Raw genomic sequence first — 21,726 nt, 5'->3', positions numbered from 1 at the left:
CCCTAATCCTCTTCCGTAATTCATCAAAGAATCTTAAAAATATATATATCAAAAAAATGTATCCTCAAAAAAATATCAAATGTATCATGACATATTTCAAAAAAATCAGCATATTAGAACAATTTCTGACGGATCATGTGACACTGAAGACTGGAGTAATGATGCTGCAAAATTACTTTTATTGTATTTTTTATCAAATATATGCCAGCTTGTTAACCATAAGATATTTCCTTCAAAAACATTTGAAAAAAAAAAAAAAAACTTACTGACTCTTTTGATAAGTAGTGTATATCTGACATGATTCCCTGAAAACAGCACAAAATGCATTGTACTTTCATTTCTGCAAATAAATATACAGACTCTTCTACATTGTCATATCTATCTACTAAATTTGCTACCATAGTAACAGTGGCACCAGTCTGTGACATAATACAATATATTTCAGGTGCATCCAATAATGATAATGACCTCAGCATTGAATGAGTGCAGGGCTGAACTAAAGGATGTATTCTGTGTCAGGAAATAGTTCACATTCTACAACAATAAAGCTGTACAGAGTACAATGAAAAAAGGAGAGAGAATGTTTTCCTTGAATTGGTTGCCCTCAAACCACAGAATGATTAGCTGGTACATTCGTAACATAAAACAGGAAATCTGAAGTAGACAAGATATGCAGACCCAACTGCCCTGTTCAACTGCAGTTAGACCACAGCACAACGGGTAGAAAGGGAATCCCTGCTATTCATGATTGTGTGACCTCAAACGTCTTCATTCATATGACGTTTTACAGGATTATCAACCTCCTAGCACTCTAAATTAACGCCACCCAGCTAACAAACAAATGTTCTGAGAACGTTTCCCTAATGTTCCAATGTAGTGAACATTTTGCGAATGTTACTTCTGAATGTTTTCTGAACATTCCGAAACAAGAATTTAAACATTTAAAAAACTGTTAAGCCGCTTTTCCACCGAAATTACCCAGAACAATTTGTCCCAGGAACTCCCCCCCCCCCCCACTGTAGACACAAGTCTACAGAAATGTCTGAGGGCTCCATCTGATTGATTGGTTAAATGAACATCATATCGACAGCCAGTTTAGAAGAAAAGGAAGCTAATTTTGCGGACGGTGTCTCTTCCATTCTCTCTGTCTCCTGCTGAATCATGCTGTGGGATGATTCAAGCGTCCAGCCTCTGCTTTTATACTATCTGCTGGTGTTTATTTATGGCTTCGTCTCCAGGGAAACTGCAGGAAGTGTGACACACAACATCAAAATGGGAACTAGGGGAAGTGAGATTGAGAGGCCAGATACAAATACATGAATATAAGGCTATATGCTTGTGTTGGGTTGGTGTCTCATATTGTACACTGTCTAGGTGCTGTATGTGTGAGCTTAGTGCTCATAATGAAAACATGATGACAGGTCTGAATGAGTATAATAGTAACCAAACATCTGTGCAGTCCTTGAAAGTCCTTTATTTACACTCTTCCCTCGAGTCATAAAAGGGATCATTTGTTTTTATTCCCACAGATAGTCTGCTAGTCGTTTTTAAACTGCCTTAACTGTATGCACACTTTCTTTAGGAGCTACAACCATCTTTTTGCTCATGATGTTTATTCCCTAGTAGATCCTTTAAAGTCTGACTCATTCTTCAATGAAACTTGTTCAGTGTGTGAAGTTGATAACCCTATTGAGTTTCCTGTTATTTTATTGAGATAAGTCCCTCAACTGACTAATATGTGCATCTGAAGGCGTCACAATAGATAAGCGTTTTGAGGTAACCCTGTCATTTAACAGTTTTGTTTTCCCTGAAGGTTAAGAACATGCTGTGGGTGGACTTCTTCTGAAATGCTTGTTTTTTTTTGTTTTGTTTTTGGTAAAGTATAATGGGTATTTGGTTAAAGTCTCTAAATGGTACATTGTAAAGAGGAGAGAAAAACATTTGGATTCTTCGGGAAAAGAAAGGATTTAACAGATATGTGGTTTCAAACGTCTGTATGATGTTCTGTTCCCTTGATATGGCTCAGGTCGTTCAAGTCATGCCTAACAACACCCATTAACAGAGCAAAATCAATGTAACACATTTCCTTTGCAATGCGTGAAAGGTCTTTTTTCCAACTTGAGCTGTTGCAGGGCATGACGAGTTTCTCTAAACTATAATAAATTATTGTGCCTATCTGTGGAAAAGTCCTTGGGTTTGTATATTAAACAGAGAATCAACTAATTTTATCATGGACACTTGATGTTGTTGGTCTTCAATCTCCAGGGATTTAGAGTCAAGGAGTCATAATCACTTTACAAACCCAAACAATATAGATAATAATGGATAAATCTCTTAAAATGTTGGCACACAAACACTTAACCCACGCACATACCCCAAAACACACACCCCTGCTTTTAAGTCTGGCCTTGTCTCTCAGTGACTCACAAATATAAATCACAGACTCTTAATGGCTGTAGAGTGTAACATTAGAACCTGGTCAGGTGATGTGTGTGTGTGTGTGTTTCTGTGTGGGGTTGAATTCAGCACTTTAACACTACTGGCATGGATCCCCTACTCAAGATTTCTACAAACATTGGCATATATGGGACTGCATGCCATGGTATATTTGGAAAAATATTCAGATAACCAGTGAATATATATCAGCATATATCAGTGAAAATCTTGGAAATTTGAATTTAAGGGAAAATGTCTGTTATGGGAGAATGCCAACATAATGGATGCAGCATTATTCATATAATGGAAGTGCATCTCTAAAGTAATTAGAGATACTGGTCTGGTCTCACATAAAATTGAGGCCATTAAAGGTGCTAAAAAGGATGTTTTGTTTTATACATTTTTGCAATATTACTTGAAACTGTCTTTACTAACTGATAAAAGACTATTTATGTAACGAAGCGGGACTGAGGCAGAGATCCATTTGCAAGCTTTATTAAGAATATCGTAGTCGTACAGGCAGGGTCAATCAGGATCAGACAGGAACAGCAAGGAACAGGCAGAGTCGTGGTCAGAGTACAGGCAGTAGATCGAGGACAGGCAGATATCATTCACAGGACGGTAGACAAGGCAAGGGTCAGGACAGGCAGCAACGGGTCAATAACAGGGAACAGACAGTAACGGCAACAGACAGGCAGACAGGAATATAAACGCTCAGAAGTGATACCAGAGTAATCAAGACCTCGCGGTGAGGTGGTGTGAGTGAAAGTCCTTTATAGTCCTGTTAATGTACTGCAGCTGGGTGTGGTGATTAGTGATAGTGATTGGTGGAGTGAGTGCAGGTGATTGGCAGAGAGGATTATGGGTAATGTAGTCCGGGATGTGACAGGAACAGACGTGATCGTGACATAACGCCCCCCTCCCGGAAGGCGCGTCCTCGCGGCGTAAAAGGAACAGCTGGGGAGGGAGGGTGGGTGCATTGGAGACCTGCATGCAGACAGGAACGGGGTCCCCAATGCAGGTCCAGGAGCCTCGGGCAGCCACGGCGGGTCAGGAGCCTCGGGCAGCCACGGCGGGTCAGGAGCCTCGGGCAGCCACGGCGGGTCAGGTGGCTCGGGCAGCCACGGCAGGACAGAGTCCGAAGATGACCACGGCGGGTCAAAGTCCATTAATGGCCATAGGGGTTTATAGTCCATGGGCGGCCCTAGCAGTTCGGAGCACGCTGATGGTTGAGGTCGTGCAGGGTCCCCACCCACAAGCTCCCCACCCTCTGGTATATGGCCCCCCCCCAAAAAGTTCTTGGGGAAATCAACGGTGGCCATGGTCGATTCGTGGACAAGGAGCTTGTGGGGCGCTGGCAGGGCAAGTAGCACAGGTTCTGGAGCGGACTCGATGGCTGGAACACCCCCTATGTTCCTTGACACCAAAGGGGCGGCCATCTTGCCCGTAGGCACTGGCGAAACAGCCATCTTGTCCATCGCAACCGGCGAACTTGAGTGCGTTGCAACCGGCGAACTTGAGTGCGTTGCAACCGGCGAACTTGAGTGCGTTGCAACCGGCGAACTTGAGTGCGTTGCAACCGGCGAACTTGAGTGCGTTGCAACCGGCGAACTTGAGTGCGTAGCGACCGGCGGGCTTGAGAGCGAAGCGGCCAGCGGGGCAAACGGCTGCTCTGAGACGGCAGCAGGCCGTTCTGGGACAACAGCGGACTGCTCTGGGACAACAGCGGGCTGCTCTGGGACAACAGCGGGCTGCTCTGGGACAACAGCGGGCTGCTCTGGGACAACAGCGGGCTGCTCTGGGACAACAGCGGGCTGCTCTGGGACAGCAGCGGGCTCGGGCGGGCAGACTGCTCCCAAGTCCATAGAGCTCGAGTACATCCTCCACGCACGCATGACAGCCAAGACATAAAAAGTGAAGACAGCCCTCTTGGCCATCACAGGACTGACAGGGAAAGCATGCTGGACTGGAGTGGACTCACTGGCTGGAACGGGCTCGGGAACGGATTCACTGGCTGGAACGGGCTCTGGGCAATCAGCAGAGACGTGACGTTGCTCTGGGCGATCAGCGGAGACGTGACGTTGCTCTGGGCGATCAGCGGAGACGTGACGTTGCTCTGGGCGATCAGCGGAGACGTGACGTTGCTCTGGGCGATCAGCAGAGACGTGACGTTGCTCTGGGCGATCAGCGGAGACGTGACGTTGCTCTGGGCGATCAGCGGAGACGTGACGTGACTCTGGGCGATCAGCGGAGACGTGACGTGACTCTGGGCGATCAGCGGCGACATGACGTGTTGCTGTTGTGATGGTAGCCGCCATCTGGTGCGTGTTACGTGGCGCGGCGGCCATTACGTGACCTACCATGGTGTCGCATTCCTCCGCGACTCCCACAGTAAACAGAGACCCAACAGACAACAATGCATAGTCCATAAAGCTGCTGAGTGACGAACGCGGTCCCTCTCGTCTTAGTTGATTCTGGAGAGGTTGGTTGACGCCATCACAAAAGAAATCAATCAGAGCACAGTCCGGAAGATCAGAGAGGTAAGCAATGTCTAGATATTCCTGCACATATTCCTCTAAGGATCGCGTGCCCTGCGAACTCCACAATAGTAATTGCGTAATGTCCATACCGTGTAGATGCTCTCCGGGAAAGCTGCTGGATCGTTGTGGCGGCGAGGTCTTCTGTAACGAAGCGGGACTGAGGCAGAGATCCATTTGCAAGCTTTATTAAGAATATCGTAGTCGTACAGGCAGGGTCAATCAGGATCAGACAGGAACAGCAAGGAACAGGCAGAGTCGTGGTCAGAGTACAGGCAGTAGATCGAGGACAGGCAGATATCATTCACAGGACGGTAGACAAGGCAAGGGTCAGGACAGGCAGCAACGGGTCAATAACAGGGAACAGACAGTAACGGCAACAGACAGGCAGACAGGAATATAAACGCTCAGAAGTGATACCAGAGTAATCAAGACCTCGCGGTGAGGTGGTGTGAGTGAAAGTCCTTTATAGTCCTGTTAATGTACTGCAGCTGGGTGTGGTGATTAGTGATAGTGATTGGTGGAGTGAGTGCAGGTGTTTGGCAGAGAGGATTATGGGTAATGTAGTCCGGGATGTGACAGGAACAGACGTGATCGTGACAATTTATTAGGTGCACTGAAAGGAATAAAATTAATATACATTATCTGTGCACGAGGTAGGGCCTTAAAAACATCAGCCAATTGTTGGCCCCGTGGCTTGTCAATCACTGCCGTGACGTTCCTTGTGAGAGATGAGCGCGGCTGCGCGCTCCAGTAACTTTCCACACTCCACAGGCGCCGCATGCGATGTTTTTGTCAGGAGACAGGAGTAACAACTGCAGATTATGAGTTACCTGCGGTTAGTCCGACATAATGAATCCACTAACACAACACAGCGAATGCCGGTGGTAAACACTCGTGTTCCAATACGAGTGTTTACGAGTTTTGGGAGGCGTTCCTTCGAAGGAGGGGGGTTGTTCTTACGCATGCGCTCATTTCAAAAACTCAGTAACAGTCTTTGGTTTCTCAGTCGACGAAAAGATCCTCTTTATCACCTTTAAAAATGAAATATGTGGACTGTCTACTAAGGATAATGGTATTTGATCAAAATGTCCTAATTTGTCTTATTACTATTTCAATAACATTTAACCATGTCTAAGCATTTAGTTTTATGGTAAATAAAATAAAATAAAACACTAAAATAAAATAAAATAAAATTACACTAAAATAAAATAAAATTAAACCAAATAAAAAAATAAAATAAAATAAAATAAAATAAGAAATGTATAAACAAAATCAAATGACTTCAGCTTAACCGACACGCTTACTGATGATAAAAGTAAAGTTGAAAAATAATAAACAGAATAAATAACAAAAATCTGGAAAAGGTATGCTGCAATACTGCAGCTATATTACTCTAAATTTCAATAAGGAATTTATTTATTTACTTACAAAAAGTGCACATATTTTTAAACAGTAGATTCAAATGTCCCTCAAAGTGTTGAACAGTCCAGTTAAAATCCCAGCCGTCCTCTGATTGAGCAAAATAAAGTCAGATTTAATGGAGGACACAAGACCCTTACACTCATGTCAAGTTTGCATTCCCTAACTTATCTCTAGTTTGTGTAACTGGAACGCCAGAACATTCCATAGTACCACAGGGATTATTGCTCCTTGCTTGAGTCAATGGGTGATAAGCAAGAACAACAAGCCACTGTCACTCTGCTGGAAAAAAATGTGTGGACTCTCACAGATATGCAACAATGCAGCGTTTTGATCAGTTCAGTTCCCATCCTCATATTCCACGGCCTGAACTTACCGAACAATCAACATCTGCACTTCAAATCCATGCATTTCATCTCTTTATATTTGCTATGTATCTGTATATATGGGACAAAATGTTTTCCACAGCATGTCAACTATTAAAATAGCATGTAAACTCTAGTTAAATATATGTAAACCGGCAGAGGTGCTGTAGTGATGCCTTACGAATGTAATCAACTCCACAAAGAGCCTCAGACAACACAATTGACCTCTGATAAGACTGTGAAGTACGAGCCACAAATCATAGTCACAAACCTGACAAAGCAGTGGGACAAAATTTTTTTTTAATGCATCTGTCATCCAAAAACCACCACCACCACAAAAAAAAAAAAAAAAAAAGGGTTTAAATAAGTTGTCCTCAGTTGTCCATTGTTATTCCTTGATTATCCAAACACTCTACAAACTATCTCTCATATCAGGAACAGAGCTCAACACTCTTTCAGTCTCTCTCTGCCATCCCTCTTTTTATTGACTTCCTATTTGATGACTGATGAGAGGGAGATGGGAAGGGAGGGGAATCTCTTGTAGAGGAATTCTGCACATTCCTGGAGGCCTCCCAAAGGCCAGCTAATGGGCATACTCATTTTCACACAGACGGTATCAGGGAGAACTGAGAGTAACCATTTAACAAGTTTGTATCGCTCATTCCCATAGCAACAAGCGAAGAAAAAGAACATCCTGCAACTTTCAAATGAGCCAAGAAAAAAGCCCCCAAACTACTTGCGTTTGTTTACTTGAACAGCCACATCTGAAAACAAAATATACAGTACAGAGAGTGGATAATTATCTCTTTACTACCACCTGCTCTATTGCCTTAGAAACAATCTAGAGTTCAAAGTCAAACTGCAATATGATCATGTGTTAATCTAACCACGACTAAAGGATAAAGACACTATTCCGGTTTAAAGTGATACAATTTATTAAAAGAATTATTATTATTTTTTAATTTATTAACAAACATGATCCAAAAGAAAATACATTTGCTGATGAAAGTATGTGAAGAATGACATGGATGACAGGAAGGAAACCTCTGCTCTCCCAGAAGAGCACCTCTCACAACTACTACAACAGCATAGGCTATTTTTTCATCCACGTTGGTATCCATGAGAACCAAACACAGCTCTCGTTGAGTTTGTATGACTAAGTGCCCAGTGGTTTTCCTGCGCTCTTACGCATAGTGTGCGCTGTGGGGCGCGCCCTGACGTAGACGCGCAGAAAAAGGGGCGTAGTACTTCCATAATGAGACTCTTTAAAGCTGCTGCTCCATACAGAATATTAATCTAGTCGCAGGGATCTGGACTTTGGAAATACGCAGTACTTTTGAAACGAGTGGCGCGGCTGCATTTCGGCGTTCTCATCCATTTTTGTGGACTTACTTTCATTTTGCGAGCAGTAAGTTGGATTTATATTGCAGTACAAAAGTACGTTGCCTGTTTATGAGTAGGTATATTAAAAAAAAAGAAAAGAAAAGCGGATCAGAGGAGACAGTAGCCTAATTCTTGCCTTCGGGATAAAGTGCTCTGGCTCATCCATACGCTCATATCTGACTTTGTAGAGGGAAACGCGTGACTGGTTGCTTTATTATTTTGCAGTTTTGCACTTAGTTGTAACTCTTTTGCGGCAAAAAAAAAAAAAAAAAATGATGATGATGTGAAAAAAATGGTGTACATTATGTCAACTAACTGCGTTCTGAGTAATTGCAATTTTCGGGCGAACATTCTAGTTCATAAATAGATTTTAGAAAGTTTTAATAAATCTGACAATAAAAAGACATGGTTATATTAAAAGACGTATGCTACTATGTAACAATCAGCTTTTGATGCACTGGTTAAAACTTTGTTGTTGTTAATAAAAACGCCTGATATATTATATTAATTACATTATATTTTATTATATCAACTCAAACTCAAATAATATAATTTATTAATATTTTATTAATAAAACTTTTACATATTTATACATAATAACAACCTAAATAGTAATAGTAAATTGCAAAAATAATGTTAAAGGGCTATATTATAACTTATAACTCATCATTGTTGTACTTTATCAATAATATGTTCCGGTGTTTGTACAGAACCGTAAGGAAACATCATGCTGCTCCTCTTACTGGGAATCGTCGTCTTGCATGTGGCAGCACTGGTTCTGCTCCTGGTGTCCACTATAGTCAGTGTAAGTAACTATTCTAGAGTTTCAGATCTATCTATCTATCTATCTATCTATCTATCTATCTATCTATCTATCTATCTATCTATCTATCTATCTATCTATCTATCTATCTATCTATCTATCTATCTATCTATCTATTTTGGATGTTTAATCCCTGCTAATGAGTATTCTTGCATCCTCTAACAGGCATGGGCTGTTAACCCCAACAGCAGTTCAGACCTCTGGACAAACTGCACCTCAATCAATAATGACTACAGATGTGAGCCTGCTGACACTGGAGGTAGGATCCTGATAAATGTTTATATTTCAGAATTAATGTATGAAACCAAACAGATTAGGATCAATAATATTCATGTCAAGCTTGGGAAAGGTCTGATTTTCTGTAAAGGGTTAAAGAGACACCCTCGGTATGTTACACATAGCAGGTTATTCACAGAGGGCTTTATTCTGGCATAACTGTCAAAGCCCCTTTGCCTGTTTACCATGCTCTGGGGTGGGTGTGCCCACTCTGCCTCACTCTTCAGTACTGCCATCTAGGGGTGAGAATGCAAGCATGCAGTTTCAATCCACAACAGACCCCTCTTAAACATCAGCTCATGCAGACTGTATAAATAGTCTGGTTGCTGGTGCTGAGCTCGGGCCCCTTGTTTGGGAGTGGAGAGTGCTGGGTTGCAAAGCGGTTTGAGAACATATGGGGTGGGGCAGAGGTAGAGCATTTGAAGCAGCTTAGATTTTGATCCGTGTGTGATGGCGTAGCATCGGATCACCGTAGGCCGAACATGGTGTGATTTGAGTCACGCCCACGGATCAGAATGCCAGTGACGGGGTTGTAATTATTGGTTATTAATAAAATAATGAAGGCAGTTTGAAAGAGAGAGAGTATTAACCAAATTTTCAGTAAAAATACAAACTAAATGTGTTATTTTTGAGTTAATCTTGCCATAAAACATGTATATAAAATATACATTTTTTTAAATTATAAAAAAGAAAAATGTTGATTTTTAAGTGAACATTCTCAATCAGATCACTGTTACACTATTGGCTGTTCTTGGAGGGTGAGATGATGTCATAGTTTTAGAGCGGGAAACGCCTCTCTGTGCACTTTGGTAATGAGGCGGGACCAGAATGCTTTGCTGTGTTATTTCATAGCTCCCAGTCAGTTGGCGTAGCACCTATAATGTGCTGTGTTTGTTTAGGGCGTGGTGCAGGGGTGGGCACATACTGAAGGGCTTTTCTGTCCTGCACTCATGCGCTCGCTCACGTGTCGTTGCTATGGTGCTGGAAAAAATGCAGTTTTTCTTTAAAAGTTTGCACTTTGCAGTTACTTCTTATGGTGGTTTTTAATGGTCATCTAGGCTGTAAAAAGGGTCTTAGGTTTTAAATTGTTGCATGACAAGCAATGTCTTTGAATTAGAACGTTTTGTGCGTTTAGAGCTATAGATGGCTTTTAACTTGCACGCAAATAACAGCATTAAAAACGTGAACCTTCATGTACTGTATAGCAGGGATGCATTGAATTGTTTGAATGACACTGAAGACTTTAACATTGTTTCTATTTCAAATAAATGCTGTTCTTTTGAACTGTCCATTTATCAAAACATCCTGAAAAAAATTTTATCAAAAAATGTAACATAATAAGAAATACTTCTTGAGCACCAAATCAGCATATTAGAATGATTTCTAAAGGATCATGTGACACTGAAGACTGGAGTAATGATGCTGAAAATTCAGCTTTGCCATTACAGGAAAAAAATACATTTTAAAATATATTAAAATAGAAAACATATTTTAAATTATTTTAATATTTCACAGTATTACTGTTTTAACTGAATTTTGATCAAATAAATGCAGCCTTGGTGAGCATAAGTGACTTTTTTTTAAAACTTTTTTTTTTTTTTTTTTTTAAATCTTACCGACCTTTTGAATGGTAGGATATGTCAGTCACTGTAATATTTATATTCATAAATGAGATAACACATTTAACAATAAGGTTGTACATACAAAATTAAGTAACAGAATAGTCAGCATGGACAATATTTTTTACAGGATATATAAATCCAAAAATGTTAAAATGCTAACATGGTAAAACATTTTTAAAATTAGTTGTATTTAAGTTGTATATTGCATTTGGGGAATTTTTTTTTTTTTTTTTAAGAAACATACCGTTTATGATTTCTCTAACCCTTATTGTATAATGCATTTCTCATACCTACTTTTCTTTGAATAAATGACCTTTGGACAGTAGCTCACATTCTTCACTTCTCTACACTGTAAAAAATAATTTTTGGTTTAACTTAAAAAAGTAAGTTACCTGGGCGAGTTCATTGAAATTAAAAATTTGAGTTGATACAATGAAGGCAATTGGTTTAAACAAAAGAAAATATTATGTTATCTGAACCACATTAATAATCTAAGTTGATTTGACAAAAGAAACAATGTTGTGATAACAAATCATGAAAATAATTTTTTACAGTGTAGTAATGAAGACAAAAACAGTTGCCATTCTACTGTATAAGATGGTGAATCAGTGGCCAGTAGTGAATCAAAATGGAAAATATTGGGTAAAACACAAACATACTGCTTCAGTACTAATCGTATAATGCAAAACAATTGCTGCAGGGTCAGGGACAAATCAAGGGGTTAAATCGAACCTGGGCTCAAAATAAGCAATCAAACCAAGTGTGAAACCCTCCTACGATCACCTGAATGGTGTATTTTACACTGGGAGTGATGCAGAACAGCTGGCATGGCGAAGCTACTCAACACCGGCAGCTAAAGCATGCGTGAAATCCTATTCATCATCCTTATATAGAGAGCTGTTTCATGGACCAAACCGGGGTTATGGCAGTCTAGTATGAGCGCACATACCTCACACCCCTGTGTTATGTTTCCCCGGTGCATATTTATCATCTGTTAAGCCATATTCTTCACACCCAGGACCATACGTACCCCTCTAAATGTAAACACAAGGCCTCCGCTTTCCAAAACGATACCTTCTGTCCTGAAATACACATGCATGACTGCTGACAGAAATACATAGGGTGTAGTCAAGCTCAAAATGAGTATAGCCGCACCTTTTTTCAGGGTACTCCAAATGTTTACTTTATGTGAGGATAGATAAACTGAGGATAAACTTAGTTACAGTGAGTAAATGGACTGTTTGAGGGGATGTGCTTCTATTTTTACTCCATTGTTGAGAGATAATTGAGAGATTGATTGTGTCATTTGTATTGTGTGGGTGCGGTAACCCCCGTATGTAAACACACAGATAGTTACAGAACATTGTATTATTTATGGATGCATACTAGAATAGTCTCCTCGTATGGTCTCTGATGAGATGTTCTAAGAAAAACAAATGCCATTTTTACAATTGTTTCCATTCTGAGATATTTACAAGCTCAAAAACGTTTTCTTGTCCTTTTAGGGTTATCCATGCCTGCCTGAGCTTTACGATAAATGAGATCATTACTAGAATTTTGGAGCATTCATATTGCCAATTCTTCACCACAAAAGTGCAAAGATCTTGTTTATGGACTTGAGAAGTTCAGATTTTCCAGGATTTTATCAAGTGTTTCTATATTCTTTTACTGGATATTGTAAACTGTGAGTCTGATGGTCTTATTTTTAGGCTTTAGTTGAGGATCTGTTTGTTTTGGAGGCTATAGTATTGGCTCTGATTTTGTTTTAATCAGTAGTAGGCTGATCTGCTTTAGGGGCTTGACAGTTCTAGTGGCTATAAGGGGAGCAGCAGACACAGCTGAACATGAGAGGAAAGAGAGGGAAAGAGAGAGAGAGAGAGAGAGAGAGAGAGAGAGAGAGAGAGAGAGAGAGAGAGGTGGAAACTTGATGCTACAGGAATGACCCTTGGATAAGAAATAGACATGCTGGACAACCCATGCATTCCACTTATTACTGCTTGGGCATGGAAAAGGTAGAGACTGAGATAGAAAGAGATCAACTACGACGTGTTCATGCTCACGCTTCTCCTTAGACAAGTTTTATATAATCAGAGTAATCAGGGTCATATGTTTTAGAAGAACAGCTTCCCTAAAAAAAACAAAACATAATTTACTAACCCTCACGTCATTCCAAACCTGACTTTCTTGTGTGGAACACAAAAGCTATTTTTGAAAAATATTTCTTTATTTTTTTCTGTACAGCAATTTTCGTAGCAATGCCATAGAAGAACCATATGTGGTTCCTCAAACAACCTTTCAGTTAAAGATGCAATATGTAATATTTTTGCAGTAAAATATCCAAAAACCACTAGGCCAGTGTTATGTATTTTGTTCACTTGAGCACTTACAATATCCCAAATGTTTTCAACTATTTGTAAATCGTGAGAAAATTGCAATTTTAACCAAGGCTCCGGGACGTGTGAGGAGTCGCCTGTCAATTGCGTCATACCCGCGTTACCCTCGGTTTCCGGTTTTATTTTGTAGAAACTATGTAAACACCAAAGACGCTTTAATATATTACACTTTTTAATAAACAAAATTATTTGTATTAACAGTAATACATAATTTTCTCCATCGTACAATTTGTTTTAAAATTTATTCCATGCCATTTATCAACACAAGCCATCCAATATTTAATATGACATTCTAAAATCGATCTATCTTACTGCAGTAAGCAACAGTGTCTCACAGCAGCCGCCGAGCGAACGCACAGAGTAACGTTATAACATTTTCAACACACTAAAATGTATCTAAATAGAGCTGCGTTACCTCATACTCATGACCAGAAAAGCGGAAGCGGCGCGGGCGACTGTGTCATAATAAAAGTTCCGCTGCTCGTGAGGTGTGTGTTGCGCAATCGCTCCAGCGGCCTCGTTCAGCGCCTACAACACTCAGTCCTCAGTCCTGCTCTGCTTCATACTTACCTCATCCATGAACATGATTTGTTCCTGAGTCCTAACGTTATCCCTATTGTTTTCAATCGGCGGAGAGGTGAAGACCATATGTTCCAAGATTCCGCTCTAAAACTTGGCGTCATCAAGTTACACCTTTGTTTTGAATAGGCTTCTAGCGGCCAAAATTATGACATATTGTACCTTTAACAAATTTTTAAAACAACCATTTTCTTAAAGGGATAGTTCACCCAAAAATGAAAATTCTATCATTTACTCACCCTCAAGTTGTTCAAAATCTGTATAATTTTCTTTGTTCTGTTGAACACAAAGGAAGATATTTTGAAGAATGTGTTAAACTGAACAGTTTTGGGGCATCATTGACTTCCATAGTAGTTTTTTTCCCCTATTCCTGGTTACAAACTTTCTTCAAAATATCTTCCTTTGTGTTCAACAGAACAAAGAAATGTATACAGATTTGGAACAACTTGAGGGTGAGTAAATGATGATAGAATTTTCATTTTTGGGTGAACTATCCCTTTAAGCCCTGGGTATACTGCGTTTATTTACATGTACGCTAGTGTACATGTCACAGTCAATGCACAGCCTTGGAAAGTATACTTCATTTACTCATACACAGGTGTTCGACGCATGCAGAGTTTTGAGCAATCTCTCGCCATGAGTTACAACCCATGTAAACATCTTTGTATTCTTTCAGTCTAGACTTGTACAAATAAAGGTACTATCTAACCTCTTCACACAATCTGTCATCTATGTAGGCCTCTATTGTTGCTGTAGCTTGCATGGGTTCCGGTCTGTTCTGTTTATGCCGGTTTTCTTTGACTATCTTGTGAATCGACACCCCCAGGGCACATTTGCCACCTTGTGGATAACTAATTACTGCAAAAAAATTAAATGTGCATGTGCAACCTGCACGTTTAATGCGCGGTTACAAAAATCTGGCGGTGCACGTACTCTTCTGATGACAAAATTCGCGTCACGAGCACTGTACGCTGACCCTCGTGTATGCGTAAAAAAGTTAACTATACTTTGGGCTTAAGAGTAATCAGGTCTTATATGTTTTAGAAGAACTGCTTCCCTAAATAACTCAAAAATGGTTCATTTTTGGTGAACAATTTTTACAAACAATCATTTTCTTACTGTGAAAAGCATCTTAATAATCCAAAGAAACTTACCCTTATGCAGCTTTGAAATGAAATGAGTGAGTAAATAATGACAGAATTTGCCTTTTAGGTGAACTATTCCTTTAAAATTCGCTTGTGGATAACAATGCTAAAACAGAAACACTGAATCATTTGTACATAATGGGACATTCCAAAGCCAGAATACACGCTAAACATTAAACTAAAACATCTGCCACAGCATTCTTCATCAATCTCAGACTCAGACAAACCAGTCTCACTGCACGCTACTGATGGAAGAAATTAAAGGGATAGTTTCACCCAAAAATGAGAATTCTGTCATCATTTACTCACCCTCAAGTTGGTCCAAACCTGTATGAGATTCTCATTTATGGGTGAACTATCCCTTTAATGTCCAAAGCTTTTGTCTTGCAAATTGGTCTATACTACCTTTCAAAAGTTTGGGGTCAGTAAGATTTTTTTTTTTGGAAAGAAAGAATGAAAGAAAGGTTTCCTGCTATGCAGAAAATACTAATGCAAACATTTACTTTCTGCTGTCCACACATGTAAAAAGGTGCTCTAATGCAAGATAAAAATGACATACGGGAGGCTTTTAAAGCCATTAAATGTAGGTAATATGGAGTTAATGGAGCTCCTTGTGTAAGCTGCCGCATTTTGGCCCTGGGGCGACAAGAGGAGAGGATCGATATCAGGTGCTGGTAACCTGCTAAGAGCTTTTAGGAACAGAAACCTCATTATGTGATTGCACAATGCATTAAGGGTTCCTGGATTCTTCAATGCTCTTCATATCCATAAAACAACCATCAAACATAATATGTAACATTGGCAACATCATGAATTAATTATGAACTGATATTTGGTGTTGCTTTTTGCCGACTCACCTCTGTCACTATCAATAATACATATCTCCAGTTGCACGCCATTGTAAAAGTGCAACTACCGGTATATCCTCTGTGATCGATCGAGAATAGCAGATGAGAAAAGAAATAACGATCTGCTTAATGCCCATTCGTGTTCATTTTAAATGACCTTCTTCTTCCCAAGAGAAGAGCATATGTTTTTATTTCTGCAAAGCTCAATCTGCCCTAAGTGGTTTCAGGAATAAGAAAATGCACTAATGTTTTGAAATGCTTTCTGTCTTTCAGTTTGGATCCAGGCAGTCCAAGCTCTCATGATCCTGTCAATCATCTTCAGCTTCCTGTCTCTCTTCCTGTTCTTCTGCCAGCTCTTTACGCTTCAGAAGGGTGGACGCTTCTTCCTCACTGGAGCATTCCAGATCTTTGCTAGTGAGTATCATCAAAGACTTTATAGATAGAAAAACGGTGCACTCGTATTATAATGAATGGGAGAAAGTGCAACGTGCAATATGGCGGAATAAGTCCCGCCTTCTAAATAAGTCATTGCGTCACTGCAGCTGCCATTAGAAGCTCCGGTTCCTATAGAAACAGATGCACGATTAGGACTGCGCATGCACATTAGCTTGATCCAGCCTAAAAAATGCCATTTTTTGTCATGATTTGAGCGTTTAGAACTGTTGTTTCAGATTTCATTGGTTATTTCAAATATGAAGTTTAATCGAAAGCTTGTCAAACATCTTTGGAGAACTTGATGTTTCCCCATTCAAAGAGATAGGAGCTGCACTTGCATGCCCGAGAGGCGTTTCAAAGATGGCCGCAGAGTGAAATGACTTGTCTTAAAGGGACTTCATGTGAAAATGCCGCAGTGGATCAACTTGGTTGTTTGCAGATGCTAATGAGGTTGACATAACATGCTGACACTCATGTGGTGTTAATAGACCCAAAGCATTCGCAGTAGAAACAAATGAGAGCGATGAATCTCATATGCGTTTGAGCTAGTTGGCTCAGGTGATCTGAGATCAATTAGCATTTATTAATAAAAGATGATCTATGGGACATCGACTGATCTCTTCTGTTCCTATGGAGGTATATCTGCTTTCATTCGGCTAGATGAAAAGACCTTTGGCCTTAGTCTTGTTAGTTTAATGAGTCCTGTCAACTCTCATTAAGCCACAGACAGCGCAGGAAACCCTTTAATGCGCTCAGCCGCGGTTATAGGCAAACTTCCTGCAGATAATTCGGTTACGATTTCTTGAGATTAAATAACGCGGCACGCAGAGTTATAAATAGGCAAGGCTACCAAAACGAAGCGTTTCTCTTCATTTATGGACTTGTAACCAATACGTGTAAAAGATAAGATACGGAAAGATGCATTTTAGTCATTTACTGCAGCTAATGTAAAATGATAACTCTCGTTATAAATATTGAATTAAATTCTTGGGTCTTTCAGATGTAATGATGATGGAATATTATTAGAAATCATTACTGTTCCTGGATAATGAATAATTCTGTGGGCGCCATGAATGCTTGATCTTTCAGTACGTACTGAGGGCTTTTAGAGTTCATATCTGTGAGTGTCATCAGTGAGGACGGACACTAATTGAAAGCTAAATGTCAGAGGAGAGCTGAGGGTGTAAACAGCACAAAGCCAGACAGTTACAGGTGCCCACTGAGTTGGCACAGGATACACAGCTGCTGCCACAAGATGAAATGTCAAGACTGGCACTCTGAAGGTGGTCTGTGGACAGCATGACATAAAAGAACGTGAAAGTGCCTTGTCATGTTTCCTCCCTCTCATGCAGACTTCATAGTCAAGACTAGGCCAAAAAACACATTAGTTGGGTGACTGTTACTTAGTAAATATTAAGCAAGTTTCCTTATTTTTAACTGTTGTACATAAGTAAAGATGTCATTCTGAATTACAACCATGTCTGTAGACAGGGTTTTAGAAATACAGAGAAATTCAACTTGAAACAAAGCTTGAAAAAAGTTGTAATGCTAAAAATTGCATGATTACAACACATATTATCAGACATTAAATGTAATATCCTAGCCACAAAAGTGTTCCCAAACCCTTAAAAACTAATGCAAAGTAAAGTAAAATAAATAAATAAAATTGAAAAAGTCTTTAAAATGAGAAAAGTTTAGGGGTTAGTGTTTTTTTTTTTTTTTTTATAAATAAAATAAATAAATACTTTAATTTATGAAAGGTGCATTAAACTGATCAATTAAACTGATTACAATTTGTTCTCTTCTTTCAAATAAATGCTGTTCCTTTTTAACTTTCTATTTATCAAAGAATCCTGAAAAACATGGTTTCCAAAAAATTTTAAACAGAACAACTATTTTCAACATTGATTTTGAAGTTTCTGGAGCAGCAAATCAACATATTAGAATGATTTCTGAAGGATCATGTGACACTGAAGACTGGAGTAATGATGCTGAAAATTCAGCTTTGACATCACAGTAATAAATCGCTCTTTAAAATGCATTAAAATAAAAAGTAGTTACATTTTAATAATATTTCACAACATTACTTTTGATCAAATAAATGCAGCCTTGGTGAGCATAAGAGACCAAATCAAAACGTTCTTTATTATTACTATTTTCTACACTTTAGAATAGTGTTAAAGTCATAAAAAGCATGAAATAGCATAAGTAGAAGTGTGTAAATTATGTCCTAATGACCAAAAAAAAATGTAATAGCCTAAAGTTCCCATGGATGCTTAATAATATAAAATACATATGATTTATATAGGGTAAGTCTTTTTTTGCATTTCCAGATAGTTAATTTTCCTTGTCTTCCTCCTTCCCCAGGTCTTTTTGTTATGAGTGGAGCTATCATTTATACGGTAATGAACGTCGAGTGGGTCCCCGAGACAGAGTTCTATGGCTTTTCCTACATCTTGGCCTGGGTAGCCTTCCCTCTGGCGCTCATAAGCGGGTTAATCTACGTCATTTTGAGAAAACGAGAGTGAGGTGGCACCGCCCTCTTTTGGCCGCTACCTGGAAATACAGCTTTGAAGCCAAAGTATCGCACTGCATCCACAGAGAAGTGAAATCACGCAGTATCTTCACCCAGGGGTCAGTCAAAATCAACGCCACTGCCACCCCAAAAAGACATATTCAATACTGTCATCATTTGAAGATGTATATAGTATCTATGGTTTAAAACCTATTTATAACACTTTTTACATATATGTACATAGTATTTTATGTTTGCTCTGTTGACAAAGAACCTCTGAAGAGCTTTTCTTTTAGCTAATTAAGTGCCTAGAGTGTGTGTTTGTCGCAGAAACGTGCATCATCATTAGCCATAATCTGTGTTTGTGTCTTTTTTTCTTTCCTTATACGGCCAAAAATACTTATAAAAAGGTTTTTGATGTATTTTAACCAAAGTGCATGTATTCAATTATAGGGACAATGAAAGGAAGTGTTTTCAATGAAGCTGCATTGAGAATTCATAAATGAAGTAACTTAAAGGGATAGTTCACCCAAAAATGAAAATTCTGTGATCATTTACTCACCCTCAAGTTTTTCCAAACCTGTATGAATTTCTTTCTTCTGCTGAACACAAAAGAAGATATTTTGAAGAATGTCGGTAACCAAACAGTTGATGGTTCCCCTTTGACTTCCATAGCATTTTTTTCCCCATACTATGGGGATGAAAGAATATTCATTTTGGGTGAACTGTCCCTTTAAATACCAAGGTTAGACTGGCAGTGTTGAAAGCTTTTTTTTTTTCTTTTTTTTTAATAGTTTCTTTGTTTTCCAACAAAAAAAATGGTGCTATCTATTTACCATTCCTTTCACTAATAGCCATTTAGCCTTTATTTAGAAGGACATAACATGACTGAAAGTCAAAATCAGAATGCCATTGAATATATTGTGCTTGTGCCTATAACACAATGCTGTATATACATTACTCACCAAAAAGGTTCATTTTATAATAAAACAAAGAAAATGTGTTCTGAGTAACACTGGGTTATTAGTTTAGTCTTGGGAGATTGTGATGGAGGAATTGTAGTAAAAACAGACCAGGAACTATTGATTTTAGTTGGATTTAGTTACTTTTAAAAGCAGTATTAGCAGCAGGATTTGAGAAAGGCAGTGATTCATTTAAACAGTAATGTTGCTTGTATGCTGCATTCAAATCCAATTCAGATGTATAATGTTTGATGGGTTTAATCACATGTTGTCACAATCAACAGTTGAGGCAAACACCCTTCATATTCATATCAGATGTGCATAAAAATATAAAATAAAATGAAGGAACATGAAATAATGGTAGTTTTTTCCAAGCATCAGAATGACAGCTCACAGTCCCCTTGTATATTGCGCAATATATCCAGAAAAAACATTTAAAGGCATTGAAGTGGCAGTTTTGTTGGGTGAGAAATGTGTTATGAACTGACCACTGATAACATGATGGTGGACACATCGTAACACCTGCATGCATTGGAAACACTTTTCAATACTTGAAATATAACATGCTGCAATGTCTACCATCTTGAGATGCTTTGTTTCTACTCACAGTAACTCTCAACGTACTGTAATAGCATGTGATTGTATTAAAAGACTCATTACTTACAATTAAAGGCCCTATTCTGAGGACCATGTATTAGATTGCTTCTCCTGCAACACCAAAAACAATAAATGATGTTTTGTTATGATGAACGGAACATGTTGCCTGTTTTCATGGTTGTAGTGAATAGTGTTCATCTGATGAATGTCGGACTAAATCCCGTTCTGCTTTTTATTTTCTTTGACTGAACAAAAAACCTTTATGCTGCTGCAGAATAATTTATTTTAGCAGCAATAAAACAGTTTCTTGTGTGTAAAGGGATTTCTGTATGTAGTGATTAATAATCCCCTTAAAAATATCAATATATAATCAATACAGTATGTGGTCTGTTCTGACATGGGACCAGCACTAGAAAAATGTTGCATGTGCTCATTTCCCAACATTAACACATTTTAGACTGTAATTGTTACTTGATATTGTAAGACTAAAACATGAAAAAACAACTCAGTAGTTTTGTATTCATTTGATCTGGCTAAACAGTGTAATGTTTGTATTTAATTGAATTTCTGAAAACACCTGTACTGTAAGTTGTGTCTGAAGGAGTGTGAGCTCTGATGAAGACTTCATTCACGAGAACCCAACTCTGTGCCTCTGACTCGCTTCTCTCATCAAAGCTTGTGTTTGTGTGTTTATTAAAAGCTATTAAAAAGAAATACTGCTTGCCAGAAAAATTGTCTCGCTTTTTACTGCAAAAATGCAAATTAATTTAAAAAGTTTACAAAAATGGCTCTGACAGCACAATGCAATGCAAAAAAACAAATAATAAAATAAAATGCAAATAATAGTAAACAAAGTAAAACATTTTTTTAAAGAATCTCTCTCTCTCTCTCTCTATATATATATATATAAATGTATTTTTACTTTATTTACTATTAAAATTTATTTAAAAAAAAAAAGTAATAAAAAATAAAATTAAACATCCTTCAAACATCCAAAATCAATCAACATCGGAAAAATATATATATATATTTATATATATATATATATATATATATATATATATATATATATATATATATATATTTTTTAAATATTTATATATATTTATTTTTGTATGTTGATGTTGTATATATATATATATATATATATGTATATATATATATATATATATATATATAAATATGTATATAATAAATAAATAAATAAATATATATATATATATGCACACACACACACACACAGTATCAAGGAACATCGAAAAAATAAAAAATAAAAAATAAAAATATACATGTTTTATTTATTTTTTGTCGATGTTGATTTACATTTATATATATATATATATATATATATATATATATATATATATATATATATATATATATATATA

The 21,726-nt window shown here is 38.3% G+C and overlaps 1 protein-coding gene across 2 annotated transcripts; it reads left to right on the top strand.

Moving 5' to 3' along the window:
- Positions 1–8,010: 8,010 nt before the first annotated feature.
- On the top strand, positions 8,011–21,070 carry pmp22b (peripheral myelin protein 22b). 2 transcript variants are annotated; one of them, XM_048170571.1, is made up of 5 exons: positions 8,011–8,168; positions 8,854–8,948; positions 9,132–9,225; positions 16,103–16,243; positions 18,632–21,070. In XM_048170571.1, exons 2-5 carry the CDS (start codon positions 8,871–8,873, stop codon positions 18,790–18,792), a joined length of 474 nt encoding a protein of 157 aa, XP_048026528.1. In that variant the 5' UTR covers positions 8,011–8,168; positions 8,854–8,870; the 3' UTR covers positions 18,793–21,070. The 2 variants fall into 2 exon arrangements, with proteins under 2 accessions (XP_048026528.1, XP_048026529.1); XM_048170572.1 differs by having other exon boundaries at positions 8,049–8,197.
- Positions 21,071–21,726: the final 656 nt, after the last annotated feature.

The sequence above is a fragment of the Megalobrama amblycephala genome, linkage group LG20, assembly GCF_018812025.1.
Source record: "Megalobrama amblycephala isolate DHTTF-2021 linkage group LG20, ASM1881202v1, whole genome shotgun sequence".
In the NCBI taxonomy this organism is placed as follows: Eukaryota; Metazoa; Chordata; class Actinopteri; order Cypriniformes; family Xenocyprididae; genus Megalobrama; species Megalobrama amblycephala.
Note: the sequence above shows the minus strand (reverse complement) of the source record. Positions and strands in the feature narration are given on the sequence as shown.